This window comes from Argiope bruennichi, chromosome 11 (genome assembly GCF_947563725.1).
Source record: "Argiope bruennichi chromosome 11, qqArgBrue1.1, whole genome shotgun sequence".
NCBI lineage: Eukaryota > Metazoa > Arthropoda > Arachnida > Araneae > Araneidae > Argiope > Argiope bruennichi.
Window position 1 is genome coordinate 100,487,569 of NC_079161.1, and position 18,117 is coordinate 100,505,685.

The window sequence follows — 18,117 nt, forward strand, 5'->3', positions numbered from 1 at the left end:
TTTAAATAATTTTTTTTAAAAAAAACTTGGATTTTAAAAAATATTTCATACACAAGACATGATGTCTTAAAAACTTATTCATTTATTACTTTAAAATTTTGCATATATGTTACCTTTAGTGTTCCAAAGACAATGAACTGTGAACTGAGTAGCGTTTCTTTTAGATCTGCCTAATATAAGTAACAACGAATTTTGTGAAATTTTCAATACAGAAATACTCGATTGGCTATGAGTTCTATGAAAATGTATATAATTCTTGGATTTTGGTTCATTCCCTTCACCATAGCTGTAAGATATGTTGCGTATAAAAATAATTGGAATATGTGTAATACAATTATTTATAGAGTGTTTTGATTTTTGTTGCAGTTTTCACTATTTTTTACCCAAATTGACACATTTTACAGAATCTCAATTGGCACAGAATTTCCTGATCAATATTTTTGCAATCACATTGATCCAGAAAATAAACTGAAATAGCTCATTAGAGGGATTTTTCAAAAAGTTGTCTCCTTAGGCAGTAGATACCTTAATGGTATTAACATTAAGGGAAGAAAATTGTAAGCGATATCATTAAAATGGTATTTTTTGAATCTTAAGAAAATGCAAAAACTATTTTTGTAAGATAATTGTTTTGGAAAACATGAGCATCGATTTTCATTGGCAAGTCATAACGATTATTTGTCTGTCGACGGTTAAACCTATTCTGAGCTCGATTAAATTATTTATTTGAACTTTATTTCTTCATTTCTTTTATATCTTCTTGTCTCAGACTGAATGTATTTTTTGGTGGTATTTCAAACAATCTCCCTAGCTTGTTACTCTGAGGGAAATATCACCAAAATATATTTTATTTTTCCCTATTCTTTCTTCATGAATAAGTTACGGAAATTTTTGAATATTGTAACATATTTTGCAATTATGTTGATTCTTCTAAAGTTAAGAAGCAAAGTCAGTGTACTCACATTGAATAGAGAGATATAGAGGCTTGCTTTCTCCTATGCCTTCGGAATTGGATGCAGAACACGTGTAGTGACCTCTGTTTGTCCTCTGGACTCTTTGCAAAACTAATGATTGATTACTGATTATAAGTCCTGCCGAGACATTGGTGTGTAATTCCCGTCCTTCAAAGGTCCAGCCAATCTCTGTCACCCATGGGTTAGCACGGATGTCACATTCCATATATACGTCATTTCCTTCTTGTATCCGGAAGTGACGAAGTTTGCTTCCAAGTCGGAGGACAAGTTGAGGAACATCTGGAAGGATACAAAAAAAATGAAAATGACATATTACAGTTTTTAAATAAGATTATGTCTTTTATTTTTAATCAGATTCTAAGTGCATTTTATCATTAATAAAAAAAGACTTAATCATTATTAATATATTTAATTAGAAACTTTGTAAAAAAATACAATTTTATTAATTTACCGAATAGTAGAAATACTTTTATTTTCAATGGTATCTATTGCCTAATTTTGAGATATACTATTTCCCAAAATTATCACATGAATGAGTCGGTATGAAATCACTATTTCATTAAATGAATAAATACTTGATAATTAATTTCTGAAATATTAAAATTAAGTATTGCTAACAATAATGTACATGCGTATAGATTTTAATCTATATTTAGCACAACAGGAAATGGGTGTAATATCATAAAAAAAAAACTCCGTCTTTAAAAATTTTTAAAAAGTCTAGTTAAATAAAAAAATATTTGGAAAAAACAGTTAAAATATTCTTAGAAGTAGTCAGTACATTGATAAATCTAGGTTATTTCATTGAAACTCAGAAGGATCTTGCGTACGCAAAGATATAATTACTACAAATGAACTTACATGTTCAGGTAATAGCCTATTTATTTACCAAATCTATCTTTAGCCTATCTATCTTTTGAATTCACTTCAAAATAGAAGTGTCGGCGCATTCTGTTGTGATTGTTTGATTGACATGTTTACATAAAGCGATTAAATGCATACTTATTTTTAATATTTTTTATAAACTATATGCTTTTTATGAATAGCGAATCACTTGTATTGAGAAACACTTATTTTGTCATGCAACGTGAAATTTTTAATATTTCCATCAATAAACACGAATTGATAAATCAGGTTTTCAGATCCGAAGAGAGCTTTTCATCTTATTTAAAGAATCCCCATCACTTATCATCAACAGTGAAATAAGTTCAACGTCATTCTCTAAGGATATTTTTTTAATTGGTTTCACTTGTGTTTTCGGCTTTCACTACTTCGATTAAGACAGAAGTTTTTTTTGCAAAACATTTTTTTTTTTCTTTTCTTAACGGTTATTCTTCGGGAAAAAAGTACTTCGGGCAATGGGAAATTTTTATGTGGAATCAATAATCATTAATTATTATTAATCCATTATTTTTAATAATTATTAGCTATTATAGAGCTGACTAGACCAAGAAAATGGTGTATATATGCTCTGAAATTTTAACTGCTTAATTATTACTTCTCATAATTTTTGAATGATAAAATTATAAGGAATTTATATCATATTCTAATTACTGAAAGTATTTGAAGTGCAATAAATTTCTCATGCGGATTAAAAATTAAAAATTTTAGATTGCCTTTATTTTTATTTTTTTAAATTGTTATATCTTGATAAAGTTTTTCGATAACAGTATTGATTTCTAAACCGATAATGGGAAAATTTCCACTTTTTGAACACATTCATTTATTTCTATTCCTCTAATTAAAAAAGAAAATGAATTTTATTGAAATACATTTTTACTGAAGAGATCAGATGAAAAATAATATCTACAATTCGAAAATCTTTATCACTTTAGATATTTCTGAGAAATTTTTTCTCTATATCAAACATTTCCTAAAATCAGGGAATAATGATATTTTTTCTAAAAAAATAAATATAGTTTTCTTGAATTCTCTACGCAACTCATTTTCAAATTGCAGATAGAAAAATATTTCATTTGCTATAGGCTAATTCAATTTTGTAGGAAAATTCTAAAAAAAAAATGCTTTGAAAAATATAAATAAAATGCAGAATAAAATCCAATTAATTTTCTATTAATATATGACAGAAAGAAAACCTAATGTGGAAAAATAGATTGTAATTAGTTTTTAATGTACCCCATGATATCAATTTCAGTTTTTGAAATAAATTCAATCGTAATAATATATTTTCAAAATATCGATCAATCGAAATTATAATCTTATTATTATAATCGAAATTATAATCTATACAATAAATATTATAAATTGTATAAAATTTTTATGTTTCATAAAATCTCAATAAATTCGTATTTCTACTATGAAAGAAATTTTACTTAAGTAAGATATTAAGATTTTTTATTTTATCAAGTTTAATTTAAAGTAAACCATCAGTATTAATTTAAAATTAAATTTACAATTACTACTACTTAAATCATCAGCCTAAAATATAGTTCATATTAAACGAAATCATGAGGTAAATAAGGAATGTATTTTTTTTTTTCACAAAGTTTTCTCATTTCGTTTAAATTGGCTTGTATAATACTGAAAACGAAGGATTCGTTGGAATATATTGACACATTTCTTCTCATTTTCATATTATAAGCTTGCAAAGTATTTGCTTATAAAATATACATTCAATTGTATTTAAAAGAAACGCAATATTCCATTATGAAACGAATGAAGGATTTTGATAATTATTGCATTTCTGTTAGAAAATAGTTCGGTTGAGAGAAAAATTACATTGAGGATTGAACTATTACAAGAAAGAACATTTATTGATTCTTTTCATCAAATAATTTCATTATAATGGAAATTTTCCTACTGGATATTGTTAAAATTTTACGATGTAATTTGCTGATTAGTAATTCATTAGTTCCCAAAAAATAAAACTCATACAAATCGTTTCGTTCATATTTTTAAAATCAAATATATTAAAATTTTTGCTTATTTGTTTATGCAAATGAAAGGTTTTCAAAAATTTTACATTGATACATATTTAATGCTTGTTTATGCTTATTTTAATTTTTATACATTTTCAATTTGCTTAACCAAATTCTTTGGAAAGAGGAGATTTTGCTATCCATTTTTGATCCTACAAGGATATTGAAATTTTGAGCGAGCACGTGTCGTTGGCTAAACAAAGTTTTAATATTCTTTGAGGTTTAATCGATTAATAAATTTGCAAAAAAAAAATCCAAAATATTTGCAATAAAGAAATATTAAGTAGAAATTATAAGATTGTGAATAATTACATTAAAAAGGTTTTTCTCATTATTAATATTGTGTATTATAAACTATTTAATTAAGTTTATATAGAATTTATAAAAGCCTAATTCGTTAAAATGTGTTTGGATTATAACAATTTAAAACCATAAAATAAAAATTGTATCAGAAACTATTTTTAGAGGTTGAGATGAAGAGTTTTTTTTTTATATAAAATGGTTCGACATAAAAACCATTTATAAATGATTGATAATTCTGAGATCTTGTGTTGGACAGCTCTATTGGATCAAATTTTTTACTCCGAGCCATTGTTATTAATTGGAATGAAATTAATCTCTAATGAATCTCTATTAATCTCTAACCTTTAACCTCGCATAATCGTAATTTTATGTTATAAATGACGACAAATAAGGTTTGAGTTTTAAATTACTTTTTGGAGTGTATAGAGAATCATTTAATACTAAATCGTTAATACTCTGATTGTTAACAACTGCTTTTTACTTTGTCGTACACGAAGTATCATCATCAACAAAAACTTCGAGATTTTGAAGTAGCGGAGCAATTTAAACATCTCTGAGTTCGAAAAACCCATTGTTGGCATTATGTCTGTCTGATCACTTGTGAAAAACAACTCAAATATACTTTGAGCTACAATAAAATCTATTAAAACTAAGTCTATCCTCAGAGCTTTTTGATTATAATTTAATGCAATAACAATAAAACGTAGAGTAACGTGGATGGATAAGATTCGGTACACATATTTAACATAGACACCTATCCTATTTTAAGACACTTTATTATTTATCATTTGTAGAAACCTATCATATTTTAAATCAAATCAAACGAAAGGTTGACCGTCTGCTCTTTCAGAAACATTTAATCCCGATAACTCAAAATCGCAATCACTTAAATATATAAAATTCGGTAAGGCATTTTGTGACTGCAAGTGCATTGAATGTGCCAAAGTTTGATTTCAATCGGTTGGGGAAAACAAGAATTCGATGTTGGGATATATTACAAGCATGTTAAGAATCAATAGACAAAAAAAAATCGCCAAAGATAGATTGAGTGAAAATTCTAAATTCGTGGTACAAGTCAATGTTTCACAACTCTTGTACGCCAATGCAATACAAAGCGTTCTCATAAATAACATCTTTCTTAGAAAGTATGCCAGAAAGTTTTGAGACGACCATTTTCAATGCTTCCCTCTGTGAGCCTTGGTATTCAAAATAAAATCACTAGTTTGCATCTGTATGAAAGAAATTTTGAATATTCAATGTAGAAATTCCTGCAAAAGGAAGCATAATGTTACAAATCTGTAATTTTGCTACCTGGCATGAGTAGTGTCATCGTGGGAAGAACCTTTGTAAGATATGTCCTGTGCGTGCTGAGCGGGTACCGCGTCAATGACCTCAGAGCTTGGCGACCATTTGGTGACTTGGCGATGAATTTGGCGACAAAATGGATCATACTGGAAAGTTCGAGAAGTTTCACGATCCATCCAGTATAACCCATTTTGTCGCCAAGTCGCCAAATAGTCGCCAAGCTTTGAGATCATTGACGCGGTACCCGCTCAGCACGCACAGGACATATCTTACAAAGGTTTTTCCCACGATGACACTATTCATGCCAGGTAGCAAAATTACAGATTTGTAACAATATAATGACATAGGAATGTATGGCCTGAAATGTTCCTTTGATTGAAATAGAGGATAATGGAACATTCAGAAACGATAAGCTAATAATAAGTAAAATGTTTTATTCTTCAATGAAACACGTCAATTAGATACGCCCATTTTGACAAACACTCTTTGAGATTCTTTTCTTTCAGCGTCCAGCTTATATCCCTTTGTGCAACATGAAGTATCTTACAACGACAAACAAAGATGGAGCCAACAACAAATGTTTGAAGTATTTAAAGTGAGCGCATGAAGGATTTATTTTTCAAAACATGCAAGCTTCGCCTCTTCTTTATCACGCAACGATATATTCCTAAAGAGTGATATGCGCTTTATGTGGTATATTACTCTTTTATTTTTCACTTAGCTGTTGCTCATTTTACGTGTAAGAATTCCTGCTCATCCTTTTAGTTTTTTTTTTTTTTTTTTTCATTTAGAAATTGATGTTTTTTTTGAAAAAATACTTGGATATGTATGTTATTTATTTTACATTTTTTTTATTTATTTATTTGACTGTGGCCTTTGACGTTTAGAGAATTCTTGTTTATTGCAAAAATGATTGTATCTGTATGCTCTTTTTTAACTTTTTAAATTCGTTTAATAATGTCTGAATCATCCATCGAATAGACTGTATCTTCCTTTTGGATAACCTCCCAAATTCATAGGTGAAAGGACTTAACATTGCCGCATTGAAAAGAGGCAGACGACTCTCTATGGCGAATGGTCATAGCACTGATCTCATAATCAAGAGATCGTAAGTTCGAATCCTGCCAGAGGCAATGCGATTCGCAATTTGTGTAAATATTTAATTCCTTGATTTTATGTTTTCCTTGATTTTATATTCCAGCAGATTCTGGAACTTTCTTTAGTTTACCCGATAAGTGTTCTGGATTTTTCTTACTGTCTCCAGAAAAGTATTCTGGAACTTTCCCTGCTAGTATAAAATCAGAAGATCTGTCAGTCACTGTGTTCTGAGTTGAGTTCATAAATTGGTTATCTCTACTTCTTTTGTGTGTCACTGCGTTCCACACTAGAGTACCTACGTGACAATATAAATAGACAATGGTGTTAGTTTATAAATAAATCATGGATGAATTTCCCCTGCTCGTTTAAAGAAAAAGCCCTTAAAATATGTTTAAAGTTTATAATATGCATTTCATATTGACAATTGATTAGTTTAATATATTAGTTAAATATAGTTGAATATTTATAAGCGATACATTTTGAGCACGGATGTGTTTTTGGAAGTATTGACACAGAATGATTCATTTCATGTCATATTTAATTAAGAACTAACTAACTCCGGCTAAGTTTAAAGTGAATAAAATGTATCGCATAGAACCCCTCGAACTCATTTTGAAGTGATATAAATTATTAGAGTGTTGAAATGATAGTTATAATTAGAAGTTAATTCACGGAAATTAACTTATGTCAGAGATACTAATTGATTTTGTACAGAGCAAAATTACACTCAGTAGTCCCTCATGGGACGATTCCCGAAATAATGATAAAATAGAATAAAAATAGTGGCATGTTTTGAAAATTAATGTTTAAAATTTACTGTTGAACATTGTACAGTATTGAATAAATCATTGGAACAATTATTGAGTAAAAATTATCGATTTCAGCTAGGTGAACTTATACATAAGTAATCAAACATTTAAAAATATGAAAAAAATATTTCTTTTAATAAGTAACAACTTCTGCATCTTTCATCCTTAGATTTCTAATTCAAACCCTAGTAAATGGAAAATCAGCAATTCGGTATTAGATTATGAAGTTTTGATAAGATAATTTTAATTATTTGATTGTTGATAATAATTCGCATATTACTAACATTTTAGTCGTAAAAAATCTAATCTTCATGTTCAATTAATGAAAAAAAATATAGTTTCATTTTCAGTGAATACATTAAACTTTTTACTGACATATACTGTTTGAACCTTCATTTGGAAATATTTATGATGTCATTTCGATTGTTTATTATATGTCATATTTTTCGTAGAATATTTAATTGCGAGATCTTTTGGGCATTAAAACGTTTTCAAACTCACTGAGACGGAAAGCATCATTTTCTAAAATATATCTAAATTTGTTATTATACGTGTTGTTATACGTTGAGTGAAAATTCATAAAATATTTGAAAAGCTCCATGAAATGGGCTAATGAAATGTAGCATGCGGTCCTAATACTTACTTAACTATAGCACTCTGTTCATGCAATCCGTCAAAGAGTTCACATACATTTCCTAAAGCTATATTTCAAGTTTATTTATTAAACTTTGAAACTAATGGTAAAGTTAAAAATATTCAAAAATGATTCTTAATACGGGTAATAATTTTTATATTTCGGAACCAATGGATTTCTCTATGGAATAAAATAAACTCATAATGTTAATAATAATGGTGTTTGAGTATCCAAATCAAGAATAGGAAATCAGATACAATCTTGTGATTAGAGGCAATCACATTTGGTATTCATTATTTTATATATTACGGTAAACATAATAAACTGGTTATTACGTAAAATTACTGGTGTTGATGAATAATCATCAGTATATATATATATATATATATATATATACAGTGGATAAAAAAAGTATTGGCAATTGCCTATAAATGATCATATTTGCTAACAAAGTATGTTTACAAATTTTATTTTAACATAGCGATTACAGAAGGAGAAAAGACAAACAAATACAACGAAATTTTCATTTAAATATTATTTTAGTCAAAATCTACTAGAAAATTTTAAGTTTACATGATAAAAAAAGTATTGGCAAAATTATGAAATTGACAAAATTATGAGCGAAAACAAAATCAGTATATGTTTAGTACTTTGTATGCATACCTTCTGCATCTATAACAGCTTGTAATCTATTTCTGATAGAGGAAACTAAGGTCTTTGTTGTATTGTTGGGAATTTTGTGCCACTCTTGCAAGAGTAAACGTTTGAGGTCGTCTTTACTTGGCATTTTATGTTTCCTGATTTCTAGATCCAGCAGGTGCCATAAATTTTCAATTGGATTGATGTCAGGTGATTGAGGTGGGGTTTTTAACTGGCGAGGAGCATTGTAGAGTAGCCATTCACGGGTGAGATTCGCTGTATGCTTGTGGTCATTGTTTTGTTGAAAAACGAATGATGTTCCCAAGCCAAGATTTTGGGCACTGATTTTTAAGTTATGGCGCAAAATGTCAATGTATGTACGTGCTGTCATAATACTATCAATAAAATACAGGTTACTAACTCCATTAGCTGCCATACAGCCCCAAACTAAGACACTGCCTCCACCATGTTTTACAGTAGCAGTTAAATGTTGCTCTTCCAATTCAGTATTTGGCCTCCTCCACACATACCGTCGTCCATCACTGCCGAAAATGTTAAACTTTGATTTGTCGGAAAAAATAACTGTGTTCCAAAACTCTTCGGATAAATCAACGTGGGATTTTGCGAAATCTAACCTCTTTCTCCTATTTATTTGCTAGTTGAATGGTTTCTTTCTAGCCGCCCTTTAATAATAACGTCCCTAGTGTAAAACATTCAGTACAGTCTGTACGCTGAAAGTCTTTTGCGAAGTGAAAGCAACATCTCTAGCTATCTGGGGTGGACTTATTTTAGGGTTTTTCTTAACCTTGTTAATAATGGCACGCTTTTCTCTTGTAGAAAATATTCGAGGTCGTCCACTTCTAGTTTTATTTTCCGTTGATCCTGTTTCCTTGAACTTTTTTACAACACTTCTGACAGTAAATAAACTTATATTCAACTGCACTCCTATAGCACGATAAGTTAAACCTTCATTTCTGAGCCTAATAATCATGTTTTTAACACTAACGTCTAACTCCTTCGATTTCGAAGTCATTTTACTGTAGTAATCGCAAAATAATGCATAGACACTTTTGGAGTACTTTTGCAGACTTTATACTGGTAGAGTTTTTTATCAGTCGAAACACGTGACTTCAATGTAACAAAATTTGCATAGCAATTAAAACTTTGCCAATATTTTTTTGACGTGCAAATTTTCGAGTTTGAAAGAAAAAATCGTAGAAAATGCAAATTAAAATAAAAGTTTTACTATTTTTATATATCTAAGATGTCTTGTATTTAATTACGACAGTTAAAATTGCATAAATTGCATTTATTTATTTGTCAATATGAATAAATTAAGGCAATTGACAATACTTTTTTTACCCACTGTATATATATATATATATATTGTTACGAATACTTGATGCGGCTTCCCAGCATAGTGGGTTCCATAGGAGATCCCAGAGCTTGGAGACAAACTTGGCGACCATTTGGCGACTTGGCGACGAATTTGGCGCCAAAATAGATTATACCCGAAACATCGAGAATATTCCCGATCCGTCCAGTAGGAACCGAGTTACACCTCGAGGGTCCCTGATTGGTTGAGAGGGTTCTAGCCCCGCCTCCTGAGACCTATAAAAGGAGTGGCCAGCAGCTGCCGAGTAGTCGTGAAAAACAAAAAACCAACAGCAGCCATATTCTTGGACATAGCAAAAGCATTCGATAAAGTTTGTATCTCAGGCCTAATACATAAATTAATTGCTTACAATTTCCCCAAAACAATAGTTGACACAATTAAATCTTACCTCACGGACCGATATTTCACAGTGCAAGTTAACCAGACGGACTCAACAAAAAGAAAACTCAGAGCCAGGGTACCCCAAGGCGGAATTCTGGCACCTGTCATATTCCTACTCTATCTGAATAACATACCCCAACAAAAAGACATCATGATAAGTATCTATGCAGACGATACTGCAATTCTCCCCCAAGGCAAAAACCCTCAGCAAGCAATCACCCCCCTACAAAATTACATTAATAATCTCGAAAATTGGCTAACCCGCTGGAAAATAAAACTCAAAGTGGACAAAACAAAGGCAATCTTATTCTTCAAGAAAAATAATAACTGGCCAAAAATCCAAATATACAACACTGAAATCAGCTGGCAAAACGAGGTCAAATACCTGGGAATAACACTAGATAAAAACTTAAATTACAAAACGCACATAAATAAAACAAGAGAAAAATTTAATTTGGCTTTCAGAATCCAATACCCGCTAATTTGCAGAAATTCAGGTCTTTCAATAAACAATAAAGTCCTCATTTACCTAGCATATCTAAGATCAATACTTACTTATGCATGTCCGATCTGGGCTGCTACGGCGAAAACAAACCTACAAAAAATAGTCGCACTGGAAAACAAAACATTAAGGTTGATAATCAGGGCCAGATGGTTCATAAGAAATGCGGAAATCATTAAAGCTCTGAACATCCCCCCCAATCAAACAATTCATCCTCAAACAAGCCCTAAACTTCTATGGAAACATCACCCCACCCTAAGTAACCTACCGACATATGATATAAATGACACCTGCAAAACGCAGACCTCGCTGTGCCCTTGCAACTTAAATTGCAGACAAATAATACATAACCCCTTTTTTTCCCACACACAAGAAAGCAATACTTCCAAATTAAAATAAACCATGTATGATGCACTGTAATTACTAAGGTCAGTTTCATATCACTCCAAAGTCAACCATTTTTAGATTTACGGATGGTGGGGCCTGCGGCCCCAATGAGTCGTAATCCCTCTCAACAATTCAGGAGTAGTGGTGAACCAGAGAGTAGTCGAAAGCGACGGTGAAGAACTGGTCTTCCAGGGATAAGCGGAGCAGTGACGGAGTCAAGCTAGTGCTGAATTAAGCTGTGCGCTACTGTCTGCAGTAGAGAGTCTTGTTATATGCTGCTGCTGTCTCGGCTGAAGATAATCGTCTTCTGTGCTGTATATAGTTGCCGTCCTTGTGCTGTCCTGTGTGTCTTCGTGTAAATAAACGTCGTTGTTTTATTTTCTACTGCCGCCTGGTGATTGAGCGTTCTTCACACCATATAACCCCCACTATCCAAACGAACCTCGGAAATTTCGTAACAATATATATATATGTGTGTGTGTGTGTCCCAAAAAGTGGGATAAGCGTCTATTTCTATAAATATTAAAATATTAACTCTAGAAATATATCCAAAAACTAATTTTCTTTCAATGTTATGGGAAATATACGGAAATGCTTTAGAGTCTGTTGAAGTTAATTCTAAAAAAATCTTTAAAAAATAAATTTTTATGTCTTTCGTGGAGTAATAATGTCAATTTGTAAGATATTTTTTTCTACAATTTTCTAGACACACACAAAGTTTCATGCTTCTCTCTACAAAACTCAAAGAGATTTGCCTGTTTTTAAATGTAGCAGCCTGTCACAAGCTGATTGGAAGCATTTATTTTAGATATGCAAATTTCTTCAATCAATTCAAATCAATATATGAAAACCATTAGTATAAACATCATCATCATCATTTATTCAGCATGACTTGAACGATATTTGCAATGTATGCATGTCATTACTCATTTTTATGAGTTGACATTGTAATTTCGACGTGAAGAGAAATTTAAGAAAAAGTAGATTTCAGGCTTCTCAGATAATCAGTACAATTCGGAACAAGAAAAAAAATATTTCTTCTCAGCTATGTGCATGATATTAAATTTCTTCATAAAAATGGCATGTTAATGCTATGAAGAACATTTGAAGTTCTAATGTTACATATATTGTATGCAAAATATTGCCACTGCATGTGTGCGTATTGTTAGAAGAATATGACTTGGAATGTGCGTCGAAATAGTTTTTTAAGAAGTTTTGGAGACACTTCAATTAATGTATAATTTAATCATTTTTTAGTAAGAGATAATAATATATATTATTATGTTTTAATATTATCTTTTTAATAACGTACTGTGATGTGTGTATTATCCCTGAAATGTAATAAAGTTGTTCAAATATTTGCCAGAGGTTTAAAATAATTAGTAATAGTCAATATTTTTTTTATATCTGCAAATTTTGTATTGAGTAGAGTGAAACGTTGTGAAAAGAGATGTAAAAAATTACTAATTGACAACTTTATACATTGGCGCTGTATGAAAATTGATTTTTAAATATTGTTTTATAATAAACTTCCATGGATTTCAAAGGGCAATCGTACAGTGGCAAGTTTTATTGAATACTAGCCGCCTTTGGCTAGCAGTCGGTTCGCCAATCTTAATGTTCGTTGAAATTTTAATAATTAAATATTTTATGCAATTCCAACTTTAATAGATTCTTCACCAAAATATTTTAAAACTTCAAATTTTGATTGTCATATAATTCACTCATAATATTATAAAGGCCTTCAGTCATAACGTGATATGTATCTCTCTAATTTTCTGTTACCCTTCGTAGAATTTATGCTTTAAATGAAAGTGTAAATGATTAATCTGCAATTAATATCATAATATTTTTTACTGAAACAAAGCATTTTTTTTAATAATATGATTACTGATAATAGAGTCACTGAGCGTTTAAACTTTATGGGCACTAAAGAATATCTTTCTTAATTTATGTAATATCTCAAGAATTTGTCAACAAAATTTTCTCAGATTCATCATGAACAGATCGATTAATGAACAATGTTTCATTTTAAATGCATTAAACACTAAGGAAATAAAATGAATCGTTTAAAATAATCGGTCTAAAACAGGTTTAAAAAAACTACTTAAAAAACGATGTACTTAAAACTATAAGCATAAACAAAAAATATATAACTAACATAAATACAATTTACTTACAAAAGCATGCAACTAACCTAAAAATAATTTAAATCATCCGTTGAAAGTGGTTGTCATGACAACAATCAGAACAATGCGCATGCGTGAATTTTCTTCGCCAGTTAGGTAACGCAAATGCGTGAATTTTTCTACGCCAGTTGGGGTAACGCTAGGCAGATTATACATTTTTAATTTCCTTTATTAGGTGTTATTTTAATTCAAAAGTACTTCAGAATGAATCTGAAACGTGGATTAATAACCAATGTTTAATTTTAAATGCATAAAACATTAAGAAAATAAACAGAATCGTTTAAAACAATCCGCCGAAAAATATTAACCCTAGCCTCATTACTGTTGGGAGAAAAAAGAAACGGAAACCTTACTCATTTGGCGGTGGGGGAAATGGAAGATTTTTTTTGGCGGAAATTTTGGCGGTGGGGAAAATGGATGATTTTTTTGACGGAAAAGTTAGTTTTTAATTAATAATTAAAATTCTAATTAAAATTTCAAAAAAAGGGACCCCAGGTGCACATTCCCGACCTCTAAGGTATACATGTACCAAATTTGATAACTGTATGTCTAATGACCTGGCCTGTATAACGCCAACACACACACACACACACACACACACACACACACACACACACACACACACACACACACACACACACACACACACACACACACACACACACACACACACATTGAGCTTTATTATAAGTATAGAAAAATAATTGACGGTATATGTATAAATGCAATATTCAAGGAAATAAATGCTTGTTCCACTTTTTTGAAACTTTCTGTTTAATAGAACAACTTCTTTAAATCAATATTTATTAAAAATATTATATAGGAAATTTTAAATATTAAAGTTTACAAACATAATTATCATAGAATATGATTCCTATTGTGTGAATGAGACAGTTGTTTAAATGGCAAACACCACTGGGATATCTCAAGATGGATAAGTGCCTTTTTAATGATATATCCTTTCTTCTAAACAAATGCTGGCAAAATGTCAGGGACTCTAACAAATAATACGAATAACGAAACTTAAAGATATATATGGAATCCAAACATTTTATAACCTAAAAGTATATTAATTTTTTTTCTACCTCGCAGTTCTTTATGATACATTTTAAAAGAAGTACCATTTCATTAAATTGCATGATTTTTTAAGAGTTCTTTAAATTATACACATTCTGTAAACCGCTTTAATATACGACGTTTAAATTCTTTTCATTCATCAGATGGCAACGACAGCAAACATGATATATTCATCCTGTACCCACAAGCTGCGTGAATTAATAGTCGTTTTTCTCCCAAGTACAGGAAGGGACGTCATTTATTAAACCACATTTAAACTGCAATATATAATTTTCGCCGGAGATTAAGAAATCCCCATTTTTCTATTGAGGCATCTCCTAAATTTCAAGCCTACTAAGCCCTTGATTACATTATTGGAAAAATTTTAAGCAACCCTTGCAAGAAGAATGCTTCTTTGGGATAGAATATGCACTTTTTTTCCCTTTTCATCCCTGGAAGCATTTAGTTCTGAAGTATCATTAAGCTCAATGTATCGCCATTTCTTTAAACAGGAAATTTTTGAACTAAATTTGCATTTTTTTTTTTTGTCAAACAGCGCCTCTAAAATGTGATATCCAACCATTTTTTCTCTTTTCTTTTGCCATTTTTATTATTTATTATTTTTTTTCTTTTCTAGCTGCCCCAATATTTTTACTGCAAAGTCTCCTAGCCAAGATAGGATTAAACTAGCCTCGCCCGGAGTTCTACCGTTGCCACACGGTGATTTACAACTTTTCTTATCCGCGTTATTTTTTATAGAGCCCTCGAGTGCTGTTTTTTTGAAATATTCTGTTTAATTTACAGGCTGCCTTTTTTTATTCCAATGTTTCTATCAAAGAATAAATTTGGGATGTATGAGCATCAGTGACACACATTGACGTAAAATTATCGTCCACGTTAGATCGCCAAAATAATCGCAATAAATAACGAGTGGGATGACAGATTGAGGTCGCAGAACCTACAGCTTGTTCCGGCGTTTTTTCTCATGTACAGATTTCTTCTTTCTTCACCTCTTTCTCACACATTAATTTGTATAGGATGTAGAAAAGATTAAATTGGGTGACAAGTATTGGATTAAATTTGTGAAAAGGAAGTTGAACGCAATCCGGTATGTGCCGTGTGAGTGGAATATAGGTTTTGTGGGATTTTTTATTAAATAGAAAGGTGCTCCTAGGATCTATATCGATTTATTAGGTGAGCGTCAGAGTTAGAAAAATATTTTTTTACTAACTTTTCTATGTTTTTTATTTAAATAAGAATTTCATAAGATTTTCCAGATTCTTATGATATAGATTCAAAATTCTGTATTAGTTTCATTTGTATATTGTTACAAATTTGTAATGTTCCTTCCTACCATGGTTTGTTCAAATACTAGAAAGACCGTTTTACGATCAGCTCTGTTGGTTGGTGACTGAATGCCGAATAAGTGATCGCTGGGCTTTGCGAAATACTTGGCGACCATTTGGCGATGAATTTAGCGACAAAATATATAATACTGGAATCTTTCAGAATTTTGGCGATAGAGTCAATAGGAAATTCCTCTGCCGTGTCTCGGGAACTATAAAATGTAATGAGACCAAGCTGGAGGCAGTCTTTCAGTTCAACTCTTGTTAATAGTCGAATGAGTTCTCTCCCTGAGCTTCCCAGAATGCACCTGTGACATAGCCTAACCCTCCAGCCGATCCAAGACGACCTCGCCGACAGAAGAGCATCCCATTGGACGAGAGACGATAGAAGACAGTACTACATAAGCCGATGTTCCTTGCCACCAACCTCATTCAAGACCTTTCCCCACTTCTGTTTTACCATCCTTCGTAATGCTCCAAGTTTTAGTCGATCGGAGATGGCGCTGCTAATGTTTTCCTTGTGTCCTTATGTCCCTGAGCTTCGAGCTGCTTATCGTTGTTGTGCTGCTTGCGTGCTGCTGTTTGCCAGAAGTGCTGCTGTGTATTTTTTGTCTGTGTATTCGTGACTTCATGTTAATAAAGTCGTCGTTTGTTACTGAGGCCTGTTGACTGTGCATCTCCATACACCCACTACGAACAAACATGTTGAATTACGGATTTAGTGGAAGAAGTTCCGTAGCAATATATTGACAGGATAATGTTGATTTTTAACAAGTTTATAATGATTTGATTCTTTGTGAATTGATGTATAAAAGTTACTTTATGCTTTTCACTTAAGAAATAATAATCAACATTTCAATAATTTGAAAAGATAATTTTTATTTTGGTGTTGTGTCTTCTTGTTTTATGTTTCATAATTTGGAACTTTTGGAATTTGATTTCATTTTTACTTAGTTTTTTTTAGACGAAATTTGATAAAAAGCAACTTAATTTAAATATTAAGTAAGAGCTAAATCTTTATATAACTATTCATGTCTTTAAACTGCTCATGTTAAAACTGCTAACTAAAATTTTTTTAATTATTCTTTTTATATTTTGTTAGCAATTAAATTTAGATGTTTTGAAAAAATCCAGATAAGAGAACTGACAAAAAAAAAATATATTTGATGGCTCGCTTTTACATCTAAAACGTCTACTAAATTCTGTCCAAACTATTTTTTTCGAAGCAAAAACATCATATATATATATATATATACAGGGTGGTCAAAAAAAAATTCCCCTATATATGAAACCCTAGTAAACTGAGTCATTTTTTTATAAATGGAAGAAAAACGACTATACATTTATGTAGTTTGAGAATATAGGTTGTACATATTAGGCTTGTTTTTTGTTAAAATCAATGAAAATGAAAAATTCAAACTTTGTACATTATTATAAAATGAATCATTGATGAAACATAATTTAGATAAGTGTGTGTTTCAGCCATTTAAATAAAAATGTATTGAATGTATATATATATATATATATATATATATATATATATATATATATATATATATATATATATATATATATATACAGGATGGTCAAAAAAAAAAACTTTCCCTATATATGAAACCCTAGCGGCCTATCCGCTCAACCAATCGAACCAAAATTTCAGACATGGTTGTTTGAAGGTATGCGCTGGAGATTGTGATGATTTTAAACATCGCATCTTGCAATTCTGACACAGTTGCAGAATTCCGTTATTCCTGAATTGCAGCAACGAAATGTCATATGGGGAATTGTATGGATGCAAGATGTGGCTCCTCCTTACGTCGCCCAATGTGTTCGACCAGTGCTGCAATAACACTTTGCTGATAAAGTCATCTCTAGTAACTTTGCAGTTTCGTGGCCACCGCGATCCCTCGACTCATTCCTATGGATTTCTGGTTCTGGGGTTATCTGAAATCTAAGGTGTACACGCCTGGTCCACGAGATGTGTCAGAATTGCAAGATGCCATAACACGTGAAGTTATGCAGATTCCTCTTTTCATGTTACGTTCGGCATTGTTGTCCACAATCTCCCGGATGCAATGCGTTGTCGCCTGCGAAGATGAACGCGTTGAAAACCTGTAATTATAACTTTCCATTCCAATAAAAACTTTTTTTTCTCTTTC

General features: G+C 31.0%; 1 protein-coding gene across 1 annotated transcript in view; it reads right to left on the minus strand.

Moving 5' to 3' along the window:
- LOC129956813 (neural cell adhesion molecule 2-like) overlaps positions 1 to 18,117 on the minus strand; it is a 91,124-nt gene that overhangs the window by 51,434 nt on the left and 21,573 nt on the right. The window contains exon 3 of the mRNA XM_056068761.1: positions 963 to 1,253. Within this exon, the coding sequence (XP_055924736.1) occupies positions 963 to 1,253 (291 nt within the window). The remainder of the gene's footprint in view (positions 1 to 962; positions 1,254 to 18,117) is intronic.